Genomic DNA, 13644 nt, shown 5'->3' on the forward strand with positions numbered 1-13644 from the left:
CACTGTCATGTTAGGATTTATTAAAGACTGTAGATTTAAAACATTAGGAGCACTGTGCTCTGTAATGCTTCTGGGAGTCTTCTAAAAGATAGTCTCTCTTGAAATTACCGTAATTCTATTGGTCACTGTCCTGATAAATTAATACTTGGCCAAGTATTCTAACCAGTCAGGTGGCACGTCTTTGTTCAGCAGAGTCTTTGAGAGTCATCCAGGGCTCCAGCAGAGTATCAGCATGAGGATGAAAACGTGGGCATAGTGTCTGTGTACACTATAATTTGCATACAATTTCATTTTCAAGATCACAGCTGCCTAAGGGAAGCAACAGCCATAAAACATTTTAAACACCATGTTAAGAAACCAAATTTATTTGTAAAACAAGACCTGTATATAAAAATGCTGCACAATCAAGGTATACAAAAATACAAAATTTTTGTTTCTGATTACAATTCTAGTTGCAAGTTCAAACCAAAAAGCATCTCTCTTCCCAGGGCTTCCAGCAAGCAGGGAACACAGGCCTGTGGAACCTGGCAAAGCAGGAGTTTTGATGATGTCAAAGGTGAGTCAAATCCAAGCCTCCCATCTTGAGTGATGATTTCTGATAACCTCAGAGAAGCCACCTAAGTGACCTGCCATTTCCCTTGCTTTGGAATCCAGCTTCTGTGGTTTTCAACCTGCTGAGCCCAGGTGTCTTTCATTGTTGTTGCCAAACCCCAGTGACTTAAGCAAACTGTGTCCAAAGTCCAGTGCCATGACAGAGTCATTGCACTTCCTCCCACAAATTAAGGCTCCTCTTAATTCTCCTCCTAAATATCCTTACAGTAATATGTAATATATACATTAAAAGAGACTTAAAGCAGTGCTCTAGTTTAAGCCTAGACTAATACCTTGGTTCCTGCTAACACACATGCATTCAAACCTTGATTCATGTCAATGGACCTACTGAAGTTTCATAGTATTATTCATGTTAGTAAACTTAAGCAGGTTGGGTCAACATGTTAGCAGGAACAGAGGCTAATCTAGTTTGCTAGTCTTAAAATGTACTTCCATGATTGGTTTCTGTGACTGACAGAGAAAGGATTCTTCTTCTTTTTAACTGTCCTGAATTTTATTGCAATTAGTTTGAAAAGATTACGATGTCAGATGATTTATAAAAATGAAACTGAAGCATTTAGTTACACAGCAAAGACCACCAATTAATTACAGAATGCTATGTTTCTTTCAGCAGCCATTTTAAAAGCTTTCTGATCCTTTGAAAGGAAGCACAGAATCAAAGCAGCCATTTATAAAAACATTGGTGGCCATTCAACTTTACTGGGTTTTCCGCACCCATTCTTGCAACCATTTAGCTAAGCTTATCTAGAACAATAGCTCTCTTTTTCAAAAAGATTCTTTTAAGGAGTGATCCAACCGTTGAGGCATTACTTTTCTCTCTCTCCACGTTTGCATTTAGTGCAATAAAGTTTAAAAATTCTGCTCTGAAATATTTAACTTTACATTAACAAAAATAGTTCTTTTAAAAAAATTGTAACAAAAAGGAATATATAGCATAAACAGATCATGAAATTATTCTCTGCAATTACACTGTAAGCATTTACCATTACAATAAGCCAAACAATGGAATATCAGCATTCATTGTGTAATAAGTTTCAGGAATGAAGAACCGAATTTAACACACAAAATATGGACAAGTTCTTGTTACCAGATAAATGAAAGCTACTGACCAGTAATGAAGTTCTTCAAGAGGCCTCTGACCATTCACATTAATGGGGATTGAGCCCTGTCAAACTTCGGAACCTTCTGGAAAGCAAGGATCAATTGTGCTTCTGCCACACTGAAGGCCTGGTCTACACAAACAGCAGGTGAGATGGCTAAAACCGTTCCTGAACCATGCTTCTCCAGACTGCGAGGTAGGGATAGCCTGGGTTAATGCTTTCCTATACAAAGAACACTTAGCACATGGAAAACTAGATGTCAGGAAGAAGGGTTCCAGCCCACCCTTCTACCTGACATGCTAGCTTTCTCTATGCAGGGCTTTTTTGGTGTGCACTGGAGTAAGTGTTCAAACATACAACTCCACCTCCCCACATACACATGCAGTTTAAAGTGATACATTCCAGGAGCAATCTTACTAATTCATCTGTTGTTTAGGGAAGCCATGTAAAGGAAGCACCAAGCATTTTCAATTCACCCTGCACTGTTCACTGGGACTTGGACTTATAACAGAAAGTTTCACTACGTAAACAACTATCTCTCAAAGCATCTCAAATACCTGGAGAGCTGATGTAGAATGATTTGACCCTTTAACGAATGGCAGGTACCAGATCAAACCTTGAAAGCAAATCAGGAGTACAAAATTTAGTACACCCTGAAATTGAAAGGTTGCAGACAAAAACTGTCCCGCCTGACTCCATTGTGAAGAATGGAAATTCTCCCAGAGCTCAAAAGAAGGCGGTCTCATGAGGAAATCAGGGAATAAAATCTCTCCAACACCAAGAGAATCCACTTATGGAAATCTTTCAAAATCAATCCATATATGCCATACAAATGAAGTTATCCATTAAAGATCAATTGTTGAAATCTCTTATGAAGCATTGGATGCCTCCGCATATTTGCATCACATAAACAATGGAATTCACTACCACATGATATAGTGATGGCCACCAACTCGGATGGCTTTAAAAGGGGATTAGACAAATTCATGGAGAAGGAGGCTATCCATGGCTGCAGGTCCTGATGCCTCTATGCTACCTCCAGTAGCAGAGGCAGCATATCTCTGTATACCGATTGCAGGGGGAACACGAGTGGGAAGGTGCTCTTGCACTCCTGTCTTACTTGTGGGCTTCCCACAGGCAGCTGGTTGGCCACTGTGTGAGCAAGATCTTGGATTAGATAGTCCATTGGTCTGATCCAGCACGCCTCATCTTATGACATGATCAAAACCTTCTGTTATTGCAAAACCAAAATAGAAAGAAATGCTTTCCAGAACCTTCAGTTAATATGACAATATCCTGAAGGTCCTCAATTCTTTGAATGAAGAGATTCAAGAGAGATTTCCACATGTTCACTATACTATGGGGCAAACTAGACACAAGAGCAGCAGGCCAGTGCATTAGAATGGGGGTTGTGCCAAACCCCTATGAAGTGGAGGGATGAGGGGTGAATTTAAAGTGCAGCATGGATGGGCAGGGGAGGTCACTGAACCCTTATCCCACCTGTGCTTTTTCTTCCAGCCTTTTTCTCCTGATGAGGTCCAAGATTAGGAGGAAAACTGCTGGGGTCAGGCAGTTTCAGCACAGGGGAGCAGGAAGAGTTCATCAACTTCCTTCCACGTGCCCATGACGTGCTACACATGCCTCCATCCTCCTACTTTATAGGCATCTGGCATGTTTTAGTGCACAGGTTGTGCCACCATAACATCTATTTCGCTGCTATAACAATTGAGAAAGGTTGATCCTCTCTTTACATAGTTTCATCTACAAGTGTGGGAAGATAGGAAAGGACACACATATTGCTTTCTGGAAGTTTCTAAAGTATTCATGTGGCTCTCAGATACCATTAGCATGACTGCACAGAGGCTTTCTGGAAGTTTCTAAAGTATTCATGTGGCTCTCAGATACCATTAGCATGACTGCCCCAAGAACTACGTTAGATACTAAGGCAGTGACATTTCAAAAAGATGTTTATCTGCTCTTTCCCACTGTACTCCACTAATTCCCAAACATATAATGAAAACATAACCAAGAAATGGTGTCAACAGTAAAGAAAAACACAAATGACTTACAGTACTTAATTTGTTTTGTATAGTTGTACAGTTTCTCTCTTTATTCCCAGCATCTTTCCATGTAGTCATGGATGGATGATGGAGCATATCAAAGGCTGAGCTTTAGAAGCCTATTACTAAACTGCTCATTTAAAGAATTTGCGTAGTTCAAAGGAACAACGATGTGCAAAGGACGGTATTAAACTTAAGGGGAAAAATAAAATAACACAGGACAAAAGTTGCATATAAAACTCATCCTCCCTCATATGCCTTTAGTTTGTCCTTCACAGATTCAGGGGCTGTCTCCATATCTAAATACCTGAGGAGTTGGTTAGGTTTTTTTTTTAATGTGTTAGATATAAATTGTCTAATGTGTTAATGAGAGAAAACTGGATATGTTGAACTTACTGGATCCTATTAGCATCCCATTGCAAAAGAGCAAGCAAAATCCAACACGATTAATGTATTATTCATTCCAGTCTAAAAAAAAATCTATGAAGGATTTGTCCCCCCAGAACAGTCATTATCCATTGAATTTTAAAGAGTTATGCTCATTAAAAATAACCATGAGGGGAAATTACTTGACCCACTTATGTTATTCCAAATCTGCAATCTTGCATGATTCTTTTTAAGTATTGTGGAATCCTCCTCCAAATTATGAAATATCTCAATCGGATTACAATCATAACATTGCCACAAACCACAATGATTATATTTTTAAATGGAACAATGATAAAAGTTGCTTGTAAAAGCCACCCGTATGAAAAGAGTACATGTTTCACAAAAATAATCATTAAAAAAGTATTAAATCCCTGTTCCTTTTCTCTGATTTTGGCTGCTTTTTAAATAATATATAGAGATATAGAGAGAGAGTTAGATAGATAAGATAAATATTGTTTTGGAATGTCAATGGTTTCCATAATGGCTGACTAGCTTCAAGATGAACTTGCTCCAGAGGCCTAGAAAACAAGAAGTCATACGTAAAATTAGAAAATGGTCAAAAAGAAACTGATGTTTATATAGGCCGAAAGTCAACATTACAAGCACACAACAGTTTTGTAAAGGTATCTGCATATCTGTTAGACCAGGCAAAGGTAAGGCAGTACTTAAATTTGGTCAAGCCTGGGGGAAATATGTGGGTTTTTGGAACCAAGAATATCCTAAAGAGAATATGCCTACGTATGTCTTGGCGATGGCATAGTTTAAATATAAATGGTTGCCCTTGGATCCAAACTTGCCCTTCCATAAATAAAGTGTTAGCTCCATTCACAGAAGTGATTGAGATCGAGGAGAGGGTCTGCTGAAGGGGAACAGGGAGTGAGAGGGATTTTTTTTGTCAATTCCCCCTTCCCTCCTCCCATGTTGTTCTGGAGGGGAAGGAGGAATCAGTGAAAATCAACTCTCCCCTTTCTCCAGTAGGGGAATTGCATGGGTAGCCTGGATCCAACCCAATATCTTTATCAGTTGTATCAGTAACCTGTGCTGTGGTGTGTAATTATTATGTATTTTATTATGTTTGTTTGTTTGTTTCATCTTCTGTTGTATTTTGATAATAAAATACTAAAACCAATTCTGAAAAGCCCCCTTTAAAAATATTAGGAAAACCACATTTCAGAAATTAGAGCATTCATATACATGCTTCTACTTCAGCAATGCCACATCAACATCCAGGGTCCATAGCACTATTGTAGGCACGGCAGTGGGATTTTAAAATGTTTCTTCTTTAAAACAGAAAGCTCCTGTGCTAGATCTCAAACAGTTTTGGGAAGCCCCTCTGGATGCAGAGAATTTCTAAAGTGGTCTTCAAAAGTGCTGGTCAAAAGACTCAAAGACCCCTTGGGGGCATGGAAATAGTTGCACAGTTCTTTGGATCCTTCTCAAAATTTAAAGTATCTACTGTTAATCAATGTGGTGGTCTACAAATATTCTCAGTGTTCTTAGTGAATAGAAACTTAGTTGACAACTTTATGATTTTAAGATCTTTTGGAATGATAACATTAAAATGGTTTACCACCGTAGTATATGGGAAAGTTGAAGAAATCAGTTTCTGTGGTGCCTGCCTGGTTGAACATTTGGATCACTTTCTCTCCAGAACGAACAAAACAAACCACTTCATTTTTCAAATGCAAAGGGCTCTCACAAATTCCTGAATGTCCATGTTGGGTGGACATACAGACTGTTTTTCAAGTGATAAAGCGTAATAAATTATTTCACATTTGTATACTGCTTTCCTTCAAGGAGTTCAAGGTGGCTTACATGGGATTTATCCCTTTTTATCCTCAGTACCCCGTGAGATCAGTTCAGCCACCCATTAAGCTTCATGACTGAGTTAGTAATATTTGAAGAGAATGCCCTGGTTCAAGTCCCACACTCAGTCTACTACATAACACTTGCTACAGTAGGTATGTAACCACATTGGAAGCAGGTCAGTAGTAATCTACTGCCAACAACACATTAATCAAGTACATAGGCCTGACTGCATGGCTATAATTGTCCAAGTGCCATGCAAAATCTGCCTGTCTGGTACAGTGTTAGTTATAAAAATCATACATTTTCAATCATTATGGGGTAAATTCTGATGCGTCATTGTGTGATAACTGTTGGATATACATGCCAACACCTACAACAAGTGTTTCCTCAGAGGGCTGGTGTGATATTTATTAGGCTGTTTTTAACACACACACACACACACACACACACACACACACACTAAAACCCTGTGTTTTACTAGGGGGGGGGGAATTAAATCCGACCTAATTTATCCCTTTCTTCTTCAAATATCTTCTATTTTAACTATTTTCATTACATGAAGACTGGACGAGATTACACAATGAGCTGGTTCAGATGTTACAGTAAACTATGGTTTAGCATTATGGTGAATAAGCATGCATGAGCTTCAGATGCACATGCTTTTCCTCCTCTCGTTTGGCTATGATGAGGAGATCGGAAGCATCCACCTCTCATTTTAAACTAACCACAGTTCCCCGTTATGTCTAAACTTGGGGAACTGTGGTTATTTTAAATTATGGCTAGTGAACAAGCCATGATAATAAACCACAGTTAGTTTGAGTTAGGATGTAACAAGGAGTCGTGGTTAGTTTAAAATCAGTAGCTAAGGGGGCTATCACAAAAGGTGCCACACAATTGGAGCACTGGTGAAAAAAGAGTATCCCCCCCCATATCCAGTGGCTTATCTGCACACGCAAATAATCATTTGATGCTACCATCAACAAGAGATGAATGTGAACTTCTCTTGTTGTTGTTTTTTAAATTGTCCAGGAAACTCTCCATAAGCCTTGTTTCTACTTATACTACCACTGTAAACATATTCAGAACTATTAAGTGAGAAAGGAACAGCTTCCCCAGTGGAAAATGTGCAGTGTATGACCTACTCTTTCCAGCTTCCTCTGTTCCTTAACAGGATTTCCACGAACCACAAAGTCACTTCCTGTTCTCACTTCATCACCAAAGATTATGAAAGTTGCAGCAGCTAACTTTGTGAGCTACTAGCATATCTGTATATTTTACTCATGCCAGGTCAATTTATGTAACTGCAAAAATTTGCCCCAATGTACCATAAGAACCAGCCCCAAGTGTTACAACCAGAGGGAAAAAAGAGCATGTACACATTCAGCATCACCATGAAGTATAGTAATAAGATTTTCTTTTACTGGTTCCTGGCCTTTTCTTGTCCCGAGGAATTTGATGCTTTATTAAAAACAAACTATTGCATTTTAAAATAAAACAAGGAAGTGTCTGAAACTGAGGAAACCCAAATTACATGTTTGTCCATTAGGCACAATCTTAAAACACAGAGGGGGGAATGACAAAGAGCAGAAGTGTGTGGGGGAGGGCAGGGGAAGAGGAGTAACAAGCAGAAGTGGGAGCAATGTTACTTTAGCAGGTTGAAAGGAGTAACTGTATCCATTTCCTTGGTGATGGGGTGAAGTGTGGAAGCTTTAACATGAGTAAAAAGGGCTCAACATCAGGCTGAAGTGAACTAGTTTATGTGGACAGAAATAACTAGGGGAGCGAAGTAGCTAGAGTCATTCCCAGTCACCTCTGAATTCTCCTACTAGATACATCAGGTACTCAATTGCAGCCACATAGAGTGGAGATTACTAATGTGCTGGCAAAGACTCATATTCATCATCTTTGGGTGGAGAGGTCAAGTGACTCACAGTCTTCTAGAAACCTATTAGCTACTCTGCGTAGGGCTACACTGTCCAACAACAGGATAGTAAATATTATGTCAAGCCCATGGACAAGTTTGATACAGCTCAGAAACAGAAAAGACAGCACAGAAAGGACATATATTATTTTATGACTGATACTTTAAGTCCTTCAAGGCAAGGATTTTTTTCCTGCACATATATTGCCCCTAGGACATTGAGAGTACTAGTAACATCCCTTCTGAGAGAATTCAGTTGCGCTCTGATGGTTACAGAAACACAGTAGAAGAATGAAGATACAGTTCCTTTCAGCTTACTTTTATGGGAGATGGTCTCAGCTGTGACAAAAACTCTGCCATCCAGGTGAAAGGCAAGCTCACAAACAGAAAAAGCAGAACATCCTGAGTGACACAAATGACAAAGACTTCTCCTGAGGAAGCATAGTCAGTGAAAATAGAAAGGGACAGGAAGTACAAGTGAAACTCTTGGAAGAGAGCAGACACCTCTTCCCTTGGACCTACCATTGGTTTGAGCTCCCTGCCTTCAGGTCCACCTCCCCTGCCAGCTTCTTTCATTGCTTTTCTGCTGTTCTCCACAAATTCCTGAAAGACAGTTAGGAAAAGGTTCTCCATTATAGCATTACACCACAGTCTACAATGGAGCTGAGTAGTAGCACAGGGAGACTTCCACCTTGGCTTTTGTCTGCCATGTTTTCAAAGAAGTGCCAGCAGGTCTGACAGCTGCTCCACCCCATCTCACAAGACATGGTCTTCCAGGCAGGGGAAGACGCATCCCTGTTGCCTGAGCAACGGAGCCGCTCCCCACTACCTTCCTGCTCTTGTGGCCTCCTCCCAGTGCTGGCCTGGTTTGCCTGGGCAAGAACAAACTGCGGATGTGCTCACTAAGCACTCTCCTCCTCTGGCTGCATTGGGGCAATATTGCCAGTGGACCCCTGACATCTATCCTGCAGGATTATTGTAAGGATTACAAGATAATGGGCTGGTTCCCATGTAATAACAAACCATCATCTGATGTTATTTATAGCAACAAACCCTGAACTTGTGCACCTCACCCACTTCTCTTGTGCGCTCTGCTTAATTATTGGTTTTATGTCTTACATTTTTGTCCCACTCTTCCTCCAAGGAACTTCTAGGCAGAATACAAATGTTCTTCCTAATGTTCTCCTCACAAGAACCCTGTAAGTTAAGTTAATAGTGACTTGCCCAAGACCACCTAGGAGCTTCACGGCAGAGCGGAGATTCGAACCTGGTTGTCCTTCCTCCTAATTCAATATTCTAACCACCATGCCACAATGGTTCTGAATTAGTTGCTTCCTAGTTCATGTAAAACCATTGTTTACCACTCTATCCAAACCAGCAAAATATGGTTTGCAAAATACAACTGGAACCAGGATCAAACAGCTAAGACCCTCTAAGGCAGTGATCAAATGAATTGTGGTCCAGAGACCAGCAATCTAATGCTGTCTCAGAAAGACTTCAAAACCACAATGAAAACAGAGGACAATAATGAAAAAGTCAAGGATTTCTTTGAATTTCCACCTCATGCTGGAGAGGCTACATCACTTTGAGAATTTAATGTTTTAAATTAAACAAAACTTTGAAAAGTTTACATTTTAAAATTGAATCTGAAAAGGTGGTTGCGTCTTCAATAGTGCAAGCAGCAGCGGTGTGGAACTGTCAGAGAAACCACTAGTTGATTGTACAGTTCTTTTTGCCATGAAGAGAACAAAGCTGAGCTTTAATCTGAAAGTTTTCAAACATATTCCTACACGCTGGCTGTAAGGTAAGAAAATGTGGTGCCCACGCCACCCCAAACAACAAACTATCAAGAAAATCAGAATAGTGGTCCTTAAACAAATTTAACAATCACAGCACTAATGTTGGTATAGCTCATGGTTCCTCATGTTTAGAGACTGCATCAGTACCGAAATGAAGAGGAACTTACCATAAGAACTTTATCCATGTAGAACTCCTTCCCAGGGCTGCCATCATTATACTTCGTGTCAATGGCAAAACATAAGAAAAGGACATCCACTACCATTTCATAAATAGACAGGAAGCAGTGGGCAACCAAGAATGCAAACAGGCAGACAATGATGAGTGGCAGCACCCACACAGTATAGTCCCGTTGGTAGTTCAGCAGCATGATTCCTGCCAAGCCTGTGCTGCACAGTATTAGGACCTAGAGTGTAGAGAGAGCAAATGCAGGATTGCAGGACTGACTGCCAAAGGCCACCTCACCGCCAGGTTTCAGTTGACCAGATACTGTTAAATGCTGCCAAGTCTCTACTTCAGGCATTAAGGATGCAATCCTATGCATGTTTAGACAGAAAAAGGTCCTACAACTCCCAGCATTCCCCAGCCAGCATGGTTGGATGGGGAATGCTAGGAGCTGTAGGACTTTTTTTCCTGTCTAAACATGCATAGGATTGCACCCTAATTCAGTAAGGTAAGACTTTTAAACCAATTTGATGTATTCACCTTTTACTGCCTACAGGTGGAATTGACTGAATTTGTCATCACACTAACAAAGACCACAAAGCAGTCTCTTGTTTCCAGCCCTGGACCCTGTGCAGATGTTATCACCTAACACCAAGGAAACAACTGAAAGCCTTGGACATTGCCTGGGTTCAATAATGGGCTGAATGGGGGTGAACAAGCTGAAGTTAAACCCAGACATGATGGAAGTGTTGTTGGTCAGTCGAAAACCTCACTCAGGGACTGGGACTGAACTTGTTCTGGAAGGGGCTGGGCTTCCCCTGAAGGATCAGGTCCGTATCTTGGGAGTGCTTCCTTGATCCTACACTGTCCTGGATCTTCAGGCAGTGGCGGTGCCAAGGAGTGCATTTGCACAATTACATTTGGTATGCCAGCTGTGACCGTTCCTGAATTGGTCTGACTTGGCAACAGTCTTGGTTACATCATGTTTAGAGTATAGCAATACGCTCTATGTGGGGCTACCTCTTAAGAATGTCCAGAAGCGTCAACTGTTGCAAAATAAGGCAGCTAGGCAGCTAACCCATACACAGTATTGGGACCATATCACACCTGTCTTAAAAGATCTGCACTGGTTGCCAGTTGCTTTTCGGGCGCAATTCAAAGTGTTGGTTTTAACTTTCAAAGCCCTAAACAGCTTAGGACCTGGCTATCTAAGGCACTGAGTTTCTTGCTATGAACCTATCTGGGTATTCAGGTCTGCAGGAGAAGCCCTTATGAAGACACCATTACTCACAGAGGCCCATTTGTCAGGCATGTGTGGAAGGGCTTTCTCCTGTGTTGCACCCAAACTATGGAATGTGCTCCCTAAAGAACTACGACTGGCCCCCAATCTCTTGGCCTTAAGAAGGGTGTAAAGACTCATCTTTTCAATTTGGCCTTTCAAAATGTGCCATGTTAATGTTTTAACTGTTTTTAATTCTCTTCGTGTTTTTTGTTTTTGTTTCAAGGTTTTATTGTTTTAAATGGTTCTACACTGTGTTGATGGCTTTTAGTAGATAAGGCAGTATATAAATGTCAATAATAAATAATAAAGTTTATTTTAGCATGAAAGTCAAAGAGTAAAATGTACCTACTTAGATATACAAATAATTAGTAAGCCTCTTGGTCTTTCAGTTCTGTAAGACAGTTCCTTCCTATTTTCTCCTATTTTACACACTACAAAGCAACAAATCTGGGCTTGCCACTGATTGAGCATTTCACTAGGGAGCCACATCCAATCCCAGTTCTCCATAAAGTTCTCTATACATACATGATATATATATGTACACTTTAGCTGTCCTCCTAAAAAAAATGTAACACGTGAAGAGGCCTTTAAGACATCTGCATTGTCTGAGGAGAGCCCATGGCAGGTCACCTCTGACTTTCCCAGCACATTCTGAAGGACTGAGGTAAAAGTATGTATTAACATAGCCTTCCCCAAGCTGGTGCCCTCCAGATGTATTTGACTACAACTCCCAACATCCCCAGAAAGAATGGCCAGGCACCAGGTTGGGGAAGGCTTACTTATTTATTGCATTTATATCCTGCATGATCTTCCTCCTCCTCCATTTTATCCTCACAACAACCCTGTGAGGTAGGTTAGGCTGAGAATCAGTGACTGACCCAAAATCACCCAGTGAGCTTCATGACAGAGGAGACTAGTAGCCAGATCTCCCGAGTCCTGGTCCAACACTCTAACCACTACACCACACTGGCTCTTAGCACTTAGGAGTAAGACTTAGCACTCTGGACTTGCCAGGAGGTGCAAGGTTTCAAGTTATGGGCGGGGCGGGGGGAAGGATTTAGGTTGGATACCAAGAAACTGGGTACTAGCACAGTTGAACAATAGAATAAAGGGCTTAGTTAACTGCTTGCAAATAAAGTTTTTAAGAAGAGAGCACACGAGTGTCAGTGAAGGGGCAAAGGCTCAGATTAAATGAACTGCGTGTTTCATTCCAACTCTGATTCCAAGCAGAGAATGGATGATTCCTAGTCATTAGTGCTAACCATGAGCCATCTTGCAGCAGGCAGCTTTTAAAAGTACAATAGTGTGTGTGTGCGCACACGTGTGCTGAAGACAGAAGAGCCCCTCAAAGAAAAAGTGGCAGTTTTCAAACCTTAGAACTGTTGACTTTGAGCAAAATGCGGTGCTCTAGATGACCAAGATCTAAATCTTAGGGGCCATTCATTTCTTCAGACACTCTTCTCTGAGCTAGAACTAGCCAATCTCTTTGCAGATGATTAGGCTCTATGATAATGTTGGTATTAAGGGCTGTAGTAAGGGCTGTAGTAAGAGCTTCATAGGTACTTGGATCACCACTGGGAATGAGGAGGTATTGAAATTCCCTCCAGAGGCAATTATACTCCCCTGCCTTTCTAGAATAGGCGTGAAATACTGTCCCATACATTTAATAACATTTATACAAAATGCACATTAAGATCATTACTTTTCCAAAAAAGTGGAAGTTGTGAGCTCTGGTCAACTCTGGGCTCTTTAGCCTATAAACAACCCAGGGTGTCCTGGTTTGGACATCACACTACAGCCTACGAATGGGGGGCATTTGTAGGTTGTTTACTCAAACTGGAAACAGCTTGCACGTGTTGTTGTTGTTTTTGTGCTACTCTTCTCTACAATAGGGATGGTGCCAAAAGCAACTTTACATTTATTTTGTGTGTGTTGGCAAGGGAGAGGTGGTCAAATATCTCAAAGTAGCTACAGTGCTATTCTCCAAAGGCACAATCCTACTGGATTGCTCTCTGCTCGATGAAGCTTCCAAGTATCCTTTGCCCTGCTGGACTGCTGCCAGCAGTGTGGAAAGAGTGATGGAAGCGATGTTCACCTCTCCATCCTCATATGCATTTTTTTCTTCTAGATGGGTCTCTGAGCCTGTCTAGAGGAGTGGTACTGCTGGGGCGCGGGGCTGGGACTGGAGAAGCCATAGAATTCTGTGGATCTCAGCCTCTCCTCCCTTTCCCAAGCACCTGAATGCCCCCTTTTCTCCCTCCCTGAAGTTGCTTTTGTGACCTCAGGAAGCATTTGCTTTTGCCATCAGCTGTGGGGGTGAGGGGTGGGGAATGAGATCTCAGAGTCCCCCTCCTGAGGTTGTAGGAGTGTCAATAGCCTTAGAAGAGGGACTCCAAAATATCCTATGGTCTCTGGAATGCTCTCCCAGAGACCATAGGATCAGTCTCTAAATCATTTTCTGGAGATACT

The 13644-nt window shown here is 41.1% G+C and overlaps 1 protein-coding gene across 2 annotated transcripts in view; it reads right to left on the reverse strand.

Annotated features, from left to right (window-relative positions):
- Positions 1 to 349: 349 nt before the first annotated feature.
- SLC44A1 (solute carrier family 44 member 1) overlaps positions 350 to 13644 on the reverse strand; it is a 103948-nt gene continuing 90653 nt past the window's right edge. The window contains exons 14-16 of one of the 2 annotated variants that reach the window (XM_084834779.1): positions 9898 to 10134; positions 8454 to 8534; positions 350 to 4719 (exon numbers count right to left, since the gene is read on the reverse strand). In XM_084834779.1, the coding sequence (XP_084690905.1) occupies positions 4696 to 4719; positions 8454 to 8534; positions 9898 to 10134 (342 nt within the window). In that variant the 3' untranslated portion in view covers positions 350 to 4695. Of the gene's footprint in view, positions 4720 to 8182; positions 8535 to 9897; positions 10135 to 13644 lie in introns of those variants that run through there. The other variant, XM_084834778.1, reaches the window with a different exon arrangement.

The sequence above is a fragment of the Heloderma suspectum genome, chromosome 2 (genome assembly GCF_057233095.1).
Source record: "Heloderma suspectum isolate Gila_16-S chromosome 2, 16-S_ref, whole genome shotgun sequence".
Taxonomy (NCBI): Eukaryota; Metazoa; Chordata; class Lepidosauria; order Squamata; family Helodermatidae; genus Heloderma; species Heloderma suspectum.